This window comes from Haliaeetus albicilla, chromosome 29, assembly GCF_947461875.1.
Source record: "Haliaeetus albicilla chromosome 29, bHalAlb1.1, whole genome shotgun sequence".
Lineage (NCBI taxonomy): Eukaryota > Metazoa > Chordata > Aves > Accipitriformes > Accipitridae > Haliaeetus > Haliaeetus albicilla.
In genome coordinates, this window is record NC_091511.1 from 5457482 (window position 1) to 5474914 (window position 17433).

Sequence of the window (17433 nt, forward strand, 5' to 3'; positions counted from 1 at the left end):
TCCTCTTCCTCCTCCTCTTCGGAGACCTCCTCTTCCTCTTGGGGTGTCCCCCCGATTTGGGGGCTCCCCCCTTGTTGGGGGTTAGCCCCTATTTGGGGGATCCCCCCTAATTGGGGGGTTCCCCCTCCGTTAGGAAGCTGCCCCCCCAAATGAAGCCGGACGTGTTGTTGGAGGTTGAGGGCGTTGGTGAATTTCTTCTGGCAGAGGGGGCAAGAATTTGGGGGGCCCCCCCGGTGCCCCCCGAAATGCGCCCGTAAATTACCGCGGGTGGAGAAGCAACGCCCGCAAATCTTACACCGAAAAGGGCGCTCGGCCCCCCCCAAAAATTCCCCCCGCAACCCCCCCGTGTTGCCCAAAATGTAACCGTAAAGCTCGAGGGCAACTCAACACCCGTCGGCAAACCGGGGCACTGGTGTCGAGGCGGATCCGGCGACGATGACGACGACGACGACGACGGATTTGGGGGGTCGATCTTCTCCACCAGTTGTTGAAGTTTGGAGGTCTCCGAGGGGGGTGGTCTCCAAAAAAAGGGGGGATCCCTTAAAACGACCCGTCAAGAGCGCCCAACCGGGGGGTTTGCCGGGAGGGGGTGTTCTCATCGCCCCCCTTGGATCTTCCCTCGGTGGCCTTCAGCAGGAGAAGCTTGTGGAAGGCGGTGAGGTGTTGGGTGGGCGCGGCGAGGTGATGGGTGGCCGCGGCGAGGTGTTGGGTGGCCGCGGCGAGAGGTTGGGCGGCCCCGGTGAGGTGTTGGGCGGCCGCGTTGAGTTGGGTGGTGCCGGTGAGATGTTGGGTGGCCGCGGCGAGAGGTTGGGCGGCCCCGGTGAGATGTTGGGCGGTTGCGTTGACGGGTTGAGCTGTCGCGTTGACGGGCTGGGTGGCCGTGTTGAGTTGGGTGGTCCCGGTTTGATGCTGGGTGGTCCCGGTGAGATGCTGGGTGGCCCCGGTGAGATGTTGGGCGGCTGCGTTGAGTTGGTTGGCCGCGGTAAGATGTTGGGTGGCCCCAGCGAGCGGCTGGGTGGGCGCGGCGAGATGTTGGTTGGCCCCGGCGAGATGTTGGGTGGCCCCGGCAAGCGGTTGAGCGGCCCCGGCGAGCTGCTGGGTGGCCCCGGCGAGCGGTTGGGCGGCCCCGGCGAGGTTTTGAGTGCCCGCGTTGAGATGTTGAGCGGCCACGTTGAGTTGGCTGGGCGCAGACGAATGTTGGTTGGCCCCGGCGAGGTGTTGGCTGGCCCCGGCGAGATGTTGGGCGGCTCCGGTGAGATGTTGGGTGGACGCCGGCGCCGGGAGGAGGTAATCCAGGTGTTGGGGGACGGGGTGGGGGTTCATCTGAACGTGGGGGGTACTTCTCGCGGTGCCGGTGGAAATGGACCTTCAAATTGCCGCGGGTGGTGAAGCGGTTGCCGCAGACGTTGCATTTGTAAGGTCTTTCGCCGGTGTGGGGACCGGAGGTGGATTTGCCGGGCGCTATCGCTGCCGAAAGCTTTCCCGCAAAAACCGCACTCGTGCCGGGGGGTCCCTGAATCCCCCCCGATATTTTTGGGGCGCAGAAGACCCGGTGAAGATCCTCCAGCCAACGCCGGGAGGAAGGCGGCGGCGGTGACGCCGCCACCGTGGGGTTCGGTTTTGAGCCCTCGCGTTCCGGTGGGGAAAGGAGGGAAAAGATGAAGAAATGGGGTTTGGGGGGGTCGTTTTTGGCGGTGAAGGGGGGTAGGGGGGTTTTCGGGTGCTCTAGGGTCCCCAAAAGTAGAACTTGCCGGCAGATCTCCTCTGTCATCTGCATCTGGTGGAGTTGGCGTTGTTGAAGCACCCGTAGCTCCTCCAGGATCAAGGGAGGTTAAGGGGGGCCCCCCCAGATTGAGGGGGACCCCCGGTCGGTGGAGGAGGTGGGGGATCCGCTTCGGCGTCCATGCCGGGGGGAGAGGAAGAGGAGGAGGAAGAGGAGGAGGAGGAGGAAGAAGAAGGGGCGACGGGACCCTCGCGGGGGGCCGGGGAGGCGGCGGCGGCGCTGGGGGAGCCTGCGGGAGGAGAGAAAGCCCCCCCCCCCAAATCAGGCGTTGCACCCCAAAAATCCTTTCCCATAACCCCAAGGGCTCCCCGTAAATTATGTCCCACCAGGAGCCCCCCACAAATTCACCGTTATCCCCCCCCAAAATGGCACTGTCCCCCACAGCCCCCCAAAATCACCATTATTCCCCCCAAAATCCTCCCCCACCCCCCCCCACTCCTACAGCCCCCCCAAAACCCCATTTTCCCCCCAAATCCCCATTATCCCCCGCAATGGCAGCCCCCCGCCCCCCAAATCCCTGCTATCCCCCCCCAAAAACAGCATTCCCCCCTGCAGCCCCCCCAAATCACCCTTATGCCCCTAAAATCACCATTATTCCCCCCAAAATCACAGTTAACCCCCAAAATCAGTTATCCCCCCAAAACCTCCCCCAGCCCCCCCCACTCCTGCAGCCCCCCCAAAATTGCCGTTATCCCCCCCAAGTCACCGTTACCCCCCAAAACTCACCGTTAGCCCCCCCAAAACATCCTCCTCCCCCCACAGCCCCCCAAAACTATCATTATCCCCCCCAAATCACCATTAGCCCCCCCTCTCCCCTGCAGCCCCCCAAAGCCCCCGTTACCCCCCAAAATCCCCATTAGCCCCCCAAAACAGCATTCGCTCTCCACCAACCCCCAAAATCCCCTTTATCCCCCCAAAACCCCCGTTACCCCCCCCAAAATCCCCCTTACCCCCCAGCAACACCCCCAAATCCCCTTTATCCCCCCCAAATCCCTGTTAGCTCCCCAAAATCCCCGTTATCCCCCCAAAACAGCATTCCCCCCAGCAACCCTCCCAAAATCCCCTTTATCCCCCCCAAATCCCCGTTACGCCCCCAAAATCCCCTTTATCCCCCCCAAAATCCCCTTTATCCCCCCAAAATCCCCTTTATCCCCCCCAAATCCCAGTTACCCCCCCAAAATCCCCATTATTCCCCCCCAAATGGCATTCCCCCCCCAGCAGCCCGCCAAAAATCACCCTTATCCGCCCAAAACCCGTTACCCCCCCAAAATCCCTATTATCCCCCCAAATCCCTGTTACCCCCCCCAAAATCCCTGTTATCCCCCCCAAAATGGCATTCTCCCCCCCCAGCAGCCTGCCAAAATCCCCGTTACCCTCCCCCAAATCCCCTTTATTCCCCCCAAAACCTCCCCCCTTGTGAAAGATGCGGACGGACGGACGGACGGATGGATGGATGAAGGCCGGACAGACGGCGGGACGAAGGTTTTGGGGGGGGGGGGGTTTGGGGAAGGGGGGGGGGTCCAGGGTTGGATGGATGGACGGACGGACACGATGGACGATGGACGGACAGACGAACGCGGGAAGGAACCAGCTAGGCCGCAGGCCCCTCCGTCCGTCTGTCCGTCACCCACCTCCCGGCTCAGCCATGGTTATGGGGGGGGGTGACCCCCCCCTTTTTAACCCCCCCCCCCCCCAAATTAAAAAAAAAATAAAAAAAATCCAGCTTTGGGAGGAAGAGGAGGGGACGAAGGCGGATGTGGGGGAGGGGAGCCCCCCTAAATCGTGACGTAATGAGGGGGGGGGGTCGCTGGGTTGTGATGTAAAAAGGAGGGGGGGGGGTGGCGGGGTCACGCCACAAGTGATGTCACGCTGGGGGGGGGGGGGATCAGATTTTGGGGGGGGTCCCCCCAAACTTGGGGGGGTGGGGAATTTACGAGAGCCCAGCCAGCCTGGGTTACCTAGCAACAAAGAAAATGGGGAGAAAAAGGGGGAATTTGGGACTGGGCACCCCAAAATCTGCACTTGCAATCCTCCACCCTGGGTTGTGCTGGGGTCTGGGGGGGCTCTGAGAGGATTTGGGGGGGCTTTGAGGGGTCCCTGAGGTGGTTTGGGGGGGCTTTGAAGGGGGCTTGGGGGGGCTCTGAGGGGGTTTGGGGGGGCTTTGAGGGGGTTTTGGGGTCCCTGAGGGGGTTTGGGGGCGCTCTGAGAGAATTTGGGGGGGGTCTGAGAGGATTTGGGGGGGCTTTGAGGGGGTTTTGGGGTCCCTGAGGTGGTTTGGGGGGCTCTGAGGGGGTTTTCGGGTCCATGAAGGAGTTTGGGGGGGCTCTGAGGGGGTTTTGGGGTCCCTGAAGGGGTCTGGGGGGACTCTGAGAGGATTTGGGGGGGCTTTGAAGGGGTTTTGGGGTCCCTGAAGTGGTTTGGGGGGGCTTTGAAGGGGTTTGGGGGGGCTTTGAGGGGGTTTTGGGGAGTCCCTGAGGGGGTTTGGGGGGCTCTGAGAGAATTTGGGGGGGCTCTGAGATGATTTGGGGGGGCTTTGAGATGATTTGGGGGGTCCCTGAGGCGGTTTGGGGGGGCTCTGAGGGGGTTTTGGGGTCTGCAAAGGGGTTTGGGGGGGCTCTGAGAGGATTTGGGGGGGCTTTGAGGAGGTTTTGGGGTCCCTGAGGTGGCCTGGGGGGTTCTGAGGGGGCTTGGGGGGCTCTGAGAGGATTTGGGGGGGCTTTAAGAGGATTTGGGGGGGCTTTGAGGGAGGTTTGGGGTCCCTGAGGGGGCTTGGGGGGGCTCTGAGGGAGTTTGGGGGGGTTTTGAGGGGGTTCTGAGGGGGCTTGGGGGAGGCTTTAAGGAGGTTTGGGGGTCCCTAAGGGGGTTTTGGGGGTCTCTGAGGGGATTTGGGGGGGCTTGGAGGGAGTTTGGGGGTCCCTGAGAGGTTTTGGGGGGGCTCTGAGGGGTTTTTCGGGGGGAATCCCAGCAGGATTTGGGGGGGGGCATGTCCCTGACCAAGTTTGAGGCGGGGGGGGGGGGGGAGTCCTTGACCAAATTTTGGGCACCCTGAGGGGGTTTTGGGGACCCCGTTGAATTTTGGGGGACCCCTACAAGTTTTAGGGGGGGCTCCTCCTGAGATTTGGGGGGGGGGGCGGGACCTGATGGGATTTTTTTGGGGGGGGGGGGACACCACACACTTTTGAGCCCCCCTGACGACTTTCTGGACACCCTGCCCAAAGTTTTTTGAGGGGGGGGACACAACACACCCTGATGAATTTTGGGGACCCTCCTCAAACTGGGGGGACCCCTCCTCAATTTGGGGTGGGGGGGTCTCCCCGTATCACTTCGGGGGGGGGGTGCAAGTTGCCCAAATCCCCCCCCCCCCCCAAAACTTCCCGAAGGCCGATCCCTTCCTCCGCAACCCCCCAGCCTCATTTTTTGGGGGTCCCCCCCCAAAACAAACCCACCCCTTCCACTCCCAAGCCCCCCCCCCCAAATCTAGGGACCCCCCCCCAATCTAAGGGACCCCCCTAAACCCCTCCAGCCCCCCCCAACCCTCCCAAAAATACCGTGGTTGGAGCCCAGGAGCTGCTGCGGCTGCTGCTGCTTGCGACGAGGCATCCCCCAAATTTTTTTTGGGGGGGGGACACACAAAGGGGGGGGACACACAGTGACAAAAAGGGGGGGGGGACAGGGACAAAAAAAAGGGGGGACCCCCCCAAAAATCCCTCCCTTTCCCCGTCCCCGAGCCCCCCAAAGCGGGGCCCCACCAGGGACACGCCTCCCCCCCCCCCCTTTTTTTTTTTCAAAAAAACCTTTTTTTTTCCCAAAACCGCCTTTATTTCCCCCATTTTCCTCCTTTTAACCCCTTCCCTTCTCCCCCTTCAAGTTCTTGGGGGGGGGGGATTTTGGGGGGGCTGGGCTTATTTTGGGGGTGTATAATTATTGGGGGGGGTATTTATTTTTTGGGGGGGTGTACACTTATTTGGGGGGGTTGAATACTTATTTTGGGGGTTATAAACTTATTTGGGGGTTAAATACTTATCTGGGGGGCTAAATACTTATTTTGGGGGGTTATAACCTTATTTTGGGGGTTAAACACTTCTTTGGGGGGTTAAATACTTATTTTGGGGGCTAAATTCTTATTTTGGGGGGTTATAAACTTATTTTGGGGGGTTAAATACTTTAGGGGGTTAAATAATTATTTTGGGGGTTATAAACTTATTTTGGGGTTAAATACTTATTTTGGGGGTTACATACTTATTTTGGGGGGTTAAATACTTATCTTGGGGGCTAAATACTTATTTTGGGGGGTTATAAACTTATTTTTGGGGGTTATAAATTTATTTGGGGGGTTAAATACTTATTTGGGGGGTTAAGTACTTGGGGAGTTAAATACTTTTGGGGGTTTAAATACTTATTTTTGGGGGTTACATAGTTATTTTGGGGTTTAAATACTTTGGGGGGTTAAATATTTATTTTAGGGGTTATAAACTTATTTGGGGGTTAAATACTTATTTTTGGGGGTTGAGTACTTATTTTGGGGGGTTATAAACTTATTTTTGGGGGGTTATAAACTTATTTTGGGGGCTATATACTTATTTGTAGGGTTATATACTTATTTTGGGGGGTTACGTACTTATTTTTTGGGTTAAATACTTATTTTGAGGGGATAAATACTTATCTTGGGGGGGTTATATACTAATTTTTTAGGTTACTTATTTTGGGGGTTTATATACTTATTTGGGGGTTAAATACTTATTTTTGGGGTTATATACTTATTTTTAGGGTTAAATACTTATTTTGGGTGATTCTACTTATTTTGTGGGAGGTGGGATCATTTTTGGGGGTGTCTACTTATTTGGGGGGATGTATATATTTTTGGGGGGGTGTACACTTATTTTGGGGGTTAAATACTTGGTTTTGGGGGTTTAAATACTTATTTGGGGGGACTAAATACTTATTTGGGGCATTATCTACTTATTTTGGGGGGCGTATATTTATTTTGGGGGTTGTAGATTTATTTGGGGGGCATATATTTATTTTGGGGGGTCTTTACTTTGGGGGTTAAATACCTTTTGGGGGGTTTATCTACTAATTTTGGGGGGCTACATACTTATTTTGGGGACATTTATACTTATTTTGGGGGGTTGTTTGGTTATTTTTGGGGGTGTATATTTATTTTGGGGGGTGTACGCTAATTTTGGGGCGGTGCGTACTCTATTTTGGGGGGTTACTTATTTTGTGGGAGCGTATACTTAATTTGGGGGTTAAATACCTGTTATGGGGGGGTTATATACTCGTTTGGGGGGTTTATATACATTTTGGGGGGGAGTAGGCTTATTTTTAGGGGTGCAAATTCATTTTTTGGGGGGTGTATATTTATTTGGGTGGGCTGTTTGCTTATTTTGGGGGGTTAAATAGTTATTTGAGGGGTTAAATAGTTATTTGGGGCGGTTAAATGCTTATTTTGGTGGTTAAACGCTTATTTTGGGGCGTTAAATACTTATTTGGGGGGGTTAAACGCTTATTTTGGGGGTTTAACACTTATTTTGGGGGGTTTAACACTTATTTTGTGGGGGTTATATATTTATTTTGGGGGGTCGTCTACTGATTTGGGGGGGTGGGCTTATTTTTGGGGGGTTCTATACTTATTTTTTTTGAGGGGGGAGGTGTAAAGGGGGGGTCCCCTCTCATTTTGGGGGGGTTTATCCTTACCTGATTGTGGGGGTGGGACGCAGAACTGGGGGTGGGTTGCCTGTAGATGTCCTGGGGGGGGGGAGGAGGAGGAAAAAATGGGGTGAATGGGGTGACCCCCCCCTCGTTCTTGCCTCCCCAAACTCTCCTCCCTCCCCTTATCCCCCCCCCCGGGGCCTACCTGGGCCTGGTGTCCCCCCCCCCGAGGCCTAGTCCCCCCCACTGAGGCCTAGACCCCCCCCCCCAAAACCCTGTTTCCCGCCCCCCAGAGGCCTCCTCAGGCCGCCGACCCCCCCCAACCCCGTCCCCCCCCCACTTTGAACCCACCCCGAGGCGGTTGCTAAGGAAAACCCCGCGGTTGCTACGGAAATCCCCGCGGTTGCTAAGGAAAACCCCGCGGTTGCTAAGGAAACCCCTGCGGTTGCTAAGGGGAGGGACGCGCTTCCGGGTTCCCTCCCCCGCCCCGTTACACCCGGTGTGCGCAGGCGCGGCGTCACCCCACCGAAGCCACGCCCCCTCCGGCCGCGGCGGGGCCAATGAGCGCGCGTTGCTAGGCAGATTAGGGCGCCATTTTGAGGCGCTGTTGGGCCGGTTGTGTTTGGTTGATTGGATTCCGTTTATTCGATTGATTTTTATTTGTTTAATTTCATTTTATTTCTTTGAGCTCATTGACATTTCCTTCAGTTCATTTATATTTGTGCATTTATTTCATTTGGTTTTCTACATTTCATTTATTTTTCTGCATTTCATTTATTTTATTTTTCTGCATTTCATTTATTTTATTTTTCTGCATTTCATTTATTTTATTTTTGTGCATTTAATTTCATTTCAGCCATATAATCGTCCATTTATTTTTATTTCATCTCTTGTGTGTATTTTTCTGTATTTATTTCTTTTATTTTTCTTTCTTTTTTATTTATTTTCCTTTTTCTTTTTTATTTATTTTCCTTTAATTTTTCTTTTTTATTTATTTTGTTTTTATTTTTCTTTTTTATTTATTTTGTTTTTATTTTTCTTTATTTATTTTGTTTTTATTTTTCTTTATTTATTTTGTTTTTATTTTTCTTTATTTATTTTGTTTTTATTTTTCTTTATTTATTTTGTTTTTATTTTTCTTTTTATTTATTTTGTTTTTATTTTTCTTTTTATTTATTTTGTTTTTATTTTTCTTTTTTATTTATTTTGTTTTTATTTTTCTTTTATTTATTTTGTTTTTATTTTTCTTTTATTTATTTTGCTTTCTTTTATGGCATTTATTTTTATTTCTTTTGCTTCATCTAGTTCAGCTCTTCCGTTTATTTTTATGTCAATAATTTCAGATATTTTAATCTATTTTTATTATTACTTTAGTTCTAATTAATTAATGTATTTGTACGTATTTTTATTTCCATTTCTTTCTTCTCTTTTCTTTTATTCCTTTTCTGCCTTTTTTCTTTTCTGCCTTTAATTTCTTTACGCCCGTTACTCAATTTATTTCTTTAATTCCCTTTATTTCCTTTTATTCCTTTTATTAAATTTATTTTCTTTTTACTCCTTTTCTTTTATTCCATTTATTTTCTTTTTATTCCATGTTATTTCATTTCTTCAATTTATTTTCTTTTATTCCATTCCTTCATTCCCTTTCTTTTATTCCTTTTATTAATTTTATTCCATTTACTTATTAGATTTATTTTATTCCATTTATTTCTATTACATTTATTTTCTTTTATTCCTTTTATTTTATTCCACTTATTTTCTTTCACTCCTTCTATTAATCCCATTTATTTTCTTTTTATTTCTTTTACTTTCTATTAATTTACTTTCTTTTTATTACATTACTTTTTTATTCCATTTTTTATTCCACTTATTCCATTTATTTTCTTTTATTCCATTTATTTATTGCCTTTAATTTCTTTTTTATTCCATTTATTTTCTTTTTTATTCCATTTACTTGTTCCCTTTCTTTTCCTTTTCCCCTTTCTTTTCTTTTTATTCCATTATTTTCTTATATTTATTTTATTTTATTTTATTTCCTTTTATTTTATTTTCATTGCTTTTCTTTATTCTGCCGCTCTGTGGACCCTTTGGTGGTGTTGTCATGTCCCTGTCCCCCCCCCCCCAAAAAAAAAAAAGGGGGGGGGGATTTAAAGGGGTTTTTTGTTTATTTATTATTTTATTTGGTTTATATTGAAGTTCTTTTTTAATGGTTTTTCAGGCAACGCCGAGAAAAGCAAGAATAATAATAAAGAAAATAAAGAAAAAAAAATTAAAGCGAGCTATGCATCTTTTGGCCAAATATAAGAATAATTAAAAAAAATAAAATAGCCTGTATTTCCAATAATAATAATAATAAAATAAACTACCACATATTTTGAGTAATAAATATGGATAATAAAAATTAAACATAACACTTATAATTTAGTAATATAATAATTTATATAAACATAAGAAAATTAATTTAAAATATAATTAATCGATACTAATACCGGTGACAAGAATAAATATCAAATCGTATGTATTTCTACTAAAAATGATAATAAACCCCCCAAATAGCGCTTATTCTTGCTAAAAATAATAACACTGATAAAATAATAAGTATTTCTAATAAAATAATGTTCATAAAATAGGACGTGTTTCTGGGGGAATAGGAATAAAAAGGCAGCAAGGATTTCTGCTAGTGGTAATAAAAATAATGGAACAATTATTTCTGCTAATAATAATAGTAATTATAATAAAAATAATAACAAAGCACGTAGTTCTGCTAAAACAATAAGAATAACAATAAAATAGCAGGCGTTTCTAAGGAAATTATAAAAATTAAAATAGTATTTCTGTTAATAAAAAGAAAATAAAGTAGTATTAAGAATAATAATTTATTTTTTATAAGAGTACTACAGTAAAAGTATTTCTGCTGATAATAATAAGAAAATAAAGTAGTATTAAGAATAATAATTTCTTTTTGATAAGAGTACTACGGTAAAAGTATTTCTGCTGATAATAATAAAAATAATGTAGAAGAATTCCTGCTAATAATAATGGTAATAGAAAATAAGGTAGAATACATTTCTGTTAATAATAATAATAATTAAAAAGTAGCATTTAAGAATGATAATATAATAATAAATGATAAAAGAATACTAATAAACTAATAATAAAGTAGAATTATTTCTACTACTAATAAAAAAGTAGCACATATTTCTGCAAAGGTAGTAATAAGAATAAAATAGCAAGTATTATTGATAATAATAATAATAATATAATAAAGCAGACACTTTTTGGCTAACAGTAATAATAATCAAGAAAGTAACACATATTTCTGCAAGAACAGTAATAATAACAATAAAACAGCAAGTATTATTGATAGTAATAATTTAAAAATAAAATAGAAGTATTTCTGTTAATAATAATAATGGTAATAACAATAATATACAGAAGTATTTGTGCTAATACTACTAATAAAAGAAAAAGCGGGGCTTATTTCTGCTAATAAAAATAATAAGAAATCAAGTAGAAGTTTTTAGTGCTAATGATAGTAATAAAAGAAAATGAAGTAGGATGTATTATTGACAATAATAAAAGAAAATAAAGTGGCAAGCAATAAATGATAATAATTGAAATATAATAATAATATAATAATTAAAATAATAATAATAAAAAATAATAATAGCACCGTATTTCTGCAAAGATAGTAATAATAACAATAAAAAAGCACACATTTCCCAATAAAATAATAATAATAAAGATTACATAGCAAATCAAATAAACCCAACAATCATAGAAAATAATCCAATTTTTAAATTAACCAAATTAATTAAAAAATCCCCCAAGTACGACCCGATGTTACCGCTCGCTCTCGCTGTATTTTGGGGTCCGCAGCTGCCGGGGGCCGCCCCTTTTTCTCTGCTAAACCCGCCCGATTTGGGGCTTTCCCGCGCAGCTGCTGCCGCCAAAAATACCCATTAATGGGCCCGAAACCTCCAAAAGGGCCTTTTTCCGCCCCAGATTTAGTCGCTGTTCTCATTTTCGGGCTTTTAAGTACAGCTGTTGCTCTCGGCACCTGAATTTCGGGGTATAATTATATTTATCCCTCAGGTCGCCTCGATTAGGGCTGAAATTTAAGTCTAGTAGGACTAAAATTTAAGTCTATTAGGGCTAATAGTTAAGTGTATTAGGGCTTAAAATTAAATTTAAGACCCAGCCCCCTAAATTAGAGATAATAATTAAGTCTATTAGGGCTAATAATTAAGTCTATTAGGCCTTACAATGAAATTTATTCCCCAGCCTCCCTAAATTAGGGCTAATAATTGAGTCTATTAGGGCTAATAATTAAGTCTATTAGGGCTTATAATTACATCCAGTCCACAGCCCACCCAAATTAGGGCTAATAATTAAGTCTATTAGGCCTTATAATGAAATTTGTTCCCCAGCCTCCCTAAATTAGGGCTAATAATTAAGTCTACTAGGGCTTATAATTACATTTATTCCGCAGCCCACCTATATGAGGGCTAATAATTAAGTCCATTAGGGCTTATAATTAGATTTCCCCCCCCCCGCCTCCTAAATTATGGCTAATAATTAAGTCCATTAGGGCTTACAATTAAATTTCTCCCCCATGCCTCCTAAACTATGGCTAGTAATTAGTTCATTAAGGCTAATATTTAAGTGTATTAGGACTAATAATTAAATTATTAGTCTTCTTAATTAAGGCTAATTCTTAATTAAGCCCTTCTTAATTAAAGCTAATTAATAAGTGTATTGGGGCCAAGGTCTGGGTACCCCACAGGGATCCAGGCTTGGGGCATCAGGAAGATGTTGGGCTTGGCCAAGATTTGGGGTAAAAACACTTGAGGTTTGGGGCAAAACAATTGAGGTTTGGGGCAAACGGTTGAGGTTTGGGGCAAAACAATTGAGGTTTGGGGCAAATGGTTGAGGTTGGGGCAAATGGTTGAGGTTGGGGCAAATGGTTGAGGTTTGGGGCAAACGGTTGAGGTTTGGGGCCAAAACCGGTTGAGCTTTTGGGCAAAACCGGTTGAGGTTTGGGGCGAACGGTTGAGGTTTGGGGCAAAACATTGAGGTTTGGGGCAAAACAGTTGAGGTTGGGGCAAATGGTTGAGGTTGGGGCAAATGGTTGAGGTTTGGGGCAAACGGTTGAGGTTTGGGGCCAAAACCGGTTGAGGTTTGGGGCGAACGGTTGAGGTTTGGGGCAAAACCGGTTGAGGTTTGGGGCAAACGGTTGAGGTTTGGCGGTTGAGGTTTGCGGCCAAAACCAGTTGAGCTTTTGGGCAAAAACGGTCGAGGTTTGGTGCGAACGGTCGAGGTTTGGGGCAAAACAGTTGAGGTTTGGGGCAAATGGTTGAGGTTTGGGGCCAAAACCCATTGGGGTTTGGGGCAAAACGGTTGAGGTTTGGGGCAAAAATGGTCAAGGTTTGAGGCAAAAACGGTTGAGATTTGGGGCCAAAACAGTCAAAGTTTGGGGCAAACATGGTTGAGCTTTGGGGCAAACATGGTTGAGGTTTGGGGCAAACACTTGAGGTTTGGGGCAAACACTTGAGGTTTGGGGCAAACATCGTAGAGATTTGGGACAAACAATTGAGGTTTGGGGGCAAAGGGTTGAGGTTTGGGGCAAAGGGTTGAGGTTTGGGGCAAAGGGTTGAGGTTTGGGGCAAACATGGTTGAGGTTTGGGGCAAACAATTGAGCTTTGGGGCCAAAGCGGTCGAGCTTTGGGGCAAACGGTCGAGCTTTGGGGCAAACATGGTTGAGATTTGGGGCAAAAAAGCTTGCAGTTTGGGTGAAAGAGTTGAGGTTTGTGGCAAATGGTTGAGGTGTGGGACAAACGGCCGAGGCTCGGGGCAAGGATCTGGAGTGGCTGCAGGGGTCTTGGAGTGGGGTGATGGTTTTGGGAGGATTTGGGGACACAGTGCAGGGTGTTGGGGCTGGTGCCACCACCACCAGCATGTCTCCCGCAGTAGTAGGTGGCCGTGTCGTCGGCCCTGAGGCTGTTCATCTGCAGCGTGACTGTGCCCTGGGCGTTGTCCCTCGAGACGGTGAACCGTCCTTCGACCGCCGCGGCGTAACCTCTGTTACCGCCGCCACCGTCAACACCCGCCACGAACTCGAGCCCCTTCCCGGGTGCCTGTCGCACCCAGGACACGCTGTAGCCGCTGATGGTGGAGCCGGAGGCCTTGCAGAGGAGGCCCAGGGACCCCCCGGGTGTCTGGAGACCACCTCCGGACTCGACCAGTTGCACGGCCGCCCGCAGCCCTGGGGAAAGAGAGAGGACGGGTTGAGTTGTCCAGGTCCGTGAGTTGCCCACCCACCCCAAAATCCATGTGCCCAGGGTAGGGGTCAGCGTGGCTGGGTCCCACTGATAGCATATGTCCATACATTCCATCTGGTATGTCCAAATATTTTGATGGTTTCAGTATTTTGTGCCAGCTGTGGAACCTGGTTTGCTGCTAAAAGCCTGTCAAAGTGAGATTTCGTAGATAGTATTAGGAATCTAATTAGAACCAACTGACGCTATGGTTGAAACGCCGCTGTCAATGCTCGCGACGAACTGGAGCCCCTTCCCGGGCGCCCGTCGCACCCAGTCCGTGCCGTAGCTGCTGAAGGTGAAGCCGGAGCCCCTGCAGGGGTCTGGGCTTGGAGCAACGGGTCTGTGTTGAGAGCAAGGGGTCCAGGGTTAGGACAGGGGTCTGGGCTCGTTTCAAGGGGTCCAGGATTGGGTCAGGGGTCTGGAAACAGGGCAGGGATGGTCAGGGCCCCCTGAACCCTCCTTTGGTGTAACCACCACCCTGAGCAACTTGAGTCCCCCTGGGCAGAGAGGACCCCCCAGCAGGACACACTCCAGAGCAGCCCCCCACTCCACCTTCCTCCTCCTCGTCTTCTTCCTCGCAGCCCTTCCAGGTAGGATCCCCCACCCTCCAGAATGCAGATTTTGGGGTGGGTGGGCGACGTGAACACCCGGGCGACTCCATCCCGTCCTTTCTCTCTCCGCAGGGCTGCGGGCGGCCGTGCAACTGGTGGGGTCCGGAGGTGGTCTCCAGACACCCGGGGGGTCCCTGCGCCTCCTCTGCAAGGGCTCCGGCTTCACCTTCAGCAGCTACACCATGGAGTGGGTGCGACAGGCGCCTGGGAAGGGGCTCGAGTACGTTGCGGGTATTAGCAGCAGTGGTAGTAGCACCTACTACGCGCCGTCGGTCAAGGGACGCTTCACCATCTCGAGGGACAACTCCCAGAGCACGGTCACGCTGCAGATGAACAGCCTCAGGGCCGACGACACGGCCACCTACTACTGCGCGAAATGTGCTTACGGTGGTGGTGGTGGCACCGACCCCCAACACCCCTGCACTGTCTCCCCAAACCTTGGCCTCTTCCACAAACCCCTTCCTTATTCTTGGACTCTTGCGACCAACCTGCTCCCCGGCACCCAACCCGGACCCTTGTCCTGAGTTTCGACCCTTCCCACCCAGCCCAGACGTCTCTCACCCAACGTACAGCCCTTGCAGAGGACGCACCGAGCCTGGGTTTGGGGCAAGACCCGGGGATTTGGGCACCGTGCAGGGGTCCGGGCTCCTTGCAAAGGGTCCAGACTCCTGCAAACAGTCCAGGCTCAGGTTGAGGGTCTGGGCTTTGGGAAGATGCTGGGAACGGTGCAGGGATGTTGGCGCAGAGTGTGAGGGTCCAAGCACGGGTCAAAGGAAACATGATCGGGGCAGGGATCCGGGCTCAGGGCGAGGACCTGGGTTGGGTGCAGGGGTCCAGGTGGGGCACAAGGCACCAAGAACTGGATGGGAGTTTGAGGAAGATGCTGGGATTTTGGGACACAGCGCTGGGATGTTGGGGCTTGGTGCTGGGGTCACTGTCACCAGCATCATCAGCATCTTTCGTGCAGTAGTAGGTGGCCGTGCCATCGGCCCTGAGGCTGTTCATCTGCAGCGTGAGCGTGCTCTGGGAGTTGTCCCTCGAGAGGGTGAAGCGTCCTTGGACCGAGGGCACGTACCAGGTGTCACTACCACCAGGGTTAATACTTGCGACAAATTCGAGCCCCTTCCCAGGTGCCTGTCGCACCCAGTACATGGGGTAGCTGCTGAAGGTGAAGCCGGAGGCCTTGCAGAGGAGGCGCAGGGACCCCCCGGGTGTCTGGAGACCACCTCCGGACTCCACCAGTTGCACGGCCGCCCATGGAGCCCAAACACCCGGGCTCGCCGCAAAGGACGCGGGTTGGGTGCAAGAGGTCTGGGCTGGGTGGGAAGGGTCGAGGCTCAGGACAAGGGTCCGGGTTGGGTGCAGGGGTCTGGAGACAGGGCTGGGGGCCAGGCAGGGATGGTCAGGGCCCCTTACACCCTCCTTTGGTGTCACCATCACCCTGAGCAACTCTAGACAACCAGGCTAGAGAGAACCCCCCAGCAGAACCCACCCCAGAGCAGCCCCCCTTCCACCTTCCTCCTCCTCTTCTTCCTCGCAGCCCTTCCAGGTAGGATCATCCAACCTCCATCATGCAGATTTTGGGGTGGGTGGGCAACTCAGGGACCCGGGCGACTCCATCCCGTCCTTTCTCTCTCCGCAGGGCTGCGGGCGGCCGTGCAACTGGTGGAGTCCGGAGGTGGTCTCCAGACACCCGGGGGGTCCCTGCGCCTCCTCTGCAAGGCCTCCGGCTTCACCTTCAGCAGCTATGCCATGGAGTGGGTGCGACAGGCGCCCGGCAAGGGGCTCGAGTGGGTTGCGGGTATTTACAGCACTGGTAGTGGCACCAGGTACGTGCCGTCGGTCCAAGGACGTTTCACCCTCTCGAGGGACAACTCCCAGAACACGCTCACGCTGCAGATGAACAGCCTCAGGGCCGACGACACGGCCACCTACTACTGCGCGAAAGATGCTTATGGTGGTTGTACCGACTCCGGCACGGAGCCATCACCATCCCTGCACTGTGTCCTGAAATCCCGGCATCTTCCTCAAACTCCCATCCAGTTCTTGGTCCCTTGTGCCCCACCTGCACCTTCTGAGCCTGGATCCCTGCCCCGATCATGTTTCCTTTGCCCCGTGCTTGGACCCTCACACCCTGCCCCAACATCCCTGCACCGTTCCCAGCATCTTCCCAAAGCCCGGACCCTCGCCCTGGACTGTTTGCAGGAGTCTGGATCCTTTGCAAGGAGCCCGGACCCCTGCACGGTGCCCAAATCCCTGGGTCTTGCCCCAAACCCAGGCTCGGTGCATCCTCCGCAAGGGCTGTACGTTGGGTGAGAGACGTCTGGGCTGGGTGGGAAGGGTCAAAACTCAGGACAAGGGTCCGGGTTGGGTGAAGGGGAAGAGAAACAGGTTGGGAGTTTGGGGAAGATTTCAGGATTTGAGGACACAGCACAGGGATGTTGGTGCTCAATGCCGGGGTTGGTGCCACCACCATAATTATCATCTTCTTTCGCACATTATTAGGTGGTCATGTTGTCAGCCCTCCCTGGTAGGATTGCCCAACCTCCACCATGCAGATTTTGGGGTGGGTGGGCAACTGTGGGACCTGAGAGACTCCATCCCGTCCTTTCTCTCTCCCCAGGGCTGCGGGCGGCCGTGCAACTGGTGGGGTCCGGAGGTGGTCTCCAGACACCCGGGGGGTCCCTGCGCCTCCTCTCCAAGGGCTCCGGCTTCACCTTCAGCAGCTTCAGCATGGGATGGATTCGACAGGCGCCCGGGAAGGGGCTCGAATATGTCGCGAGTATTGACAACGATGGTAGCACCTACTACGCGCCGTCGGTCAAAGGACGCTTCACCATCTCGAGGGACAACTCCCAGAGCACGGTCACGCTGCAGATGAACAGCCTCAGGGCCGACGACACGGCCACCTACTACTGCGCAAAACGTGCTTATGGTGATGGTAGAAAAGCTGGCAACACGTCCCTGTGAGAGACTGAAAGAGTTGATGTCTCAAACATTGTGGTGGGGCAAGTTCTGCTTAAAGACGAACCCTGCACAGCGAGGAACCAAGGTGGAAAGCCCATCA

General features: G+C 50.0%; 1 protein-coding gene across 1 annotated transcript; it reads right to left on the bottom strand.

The window, feature by feature from the left end:
* Nucleotides 1–253: 253 nt before the first annotated feature.
* SALL2 (spalt like transcription factor 2) lies at nucleotides 254–13830 on the bottom strand. Its single transcript, XM_069773892.1, is given in 7 exon segments — nucleotides 254–1335; nucleotides 1337–1435; nucleotides 1437–2012; nucleotides 3215–3399; nucleotides 7481–7531; nucleotides 13389–13700; nucleotides 13824–13830. Coding segments are annotated over 7 exon segments (2025 nt in total). The 3' UTR covers nucleotides 254–540.
* Nucleotides 13831–17433: the final 3603 nt, after the last annotated feature.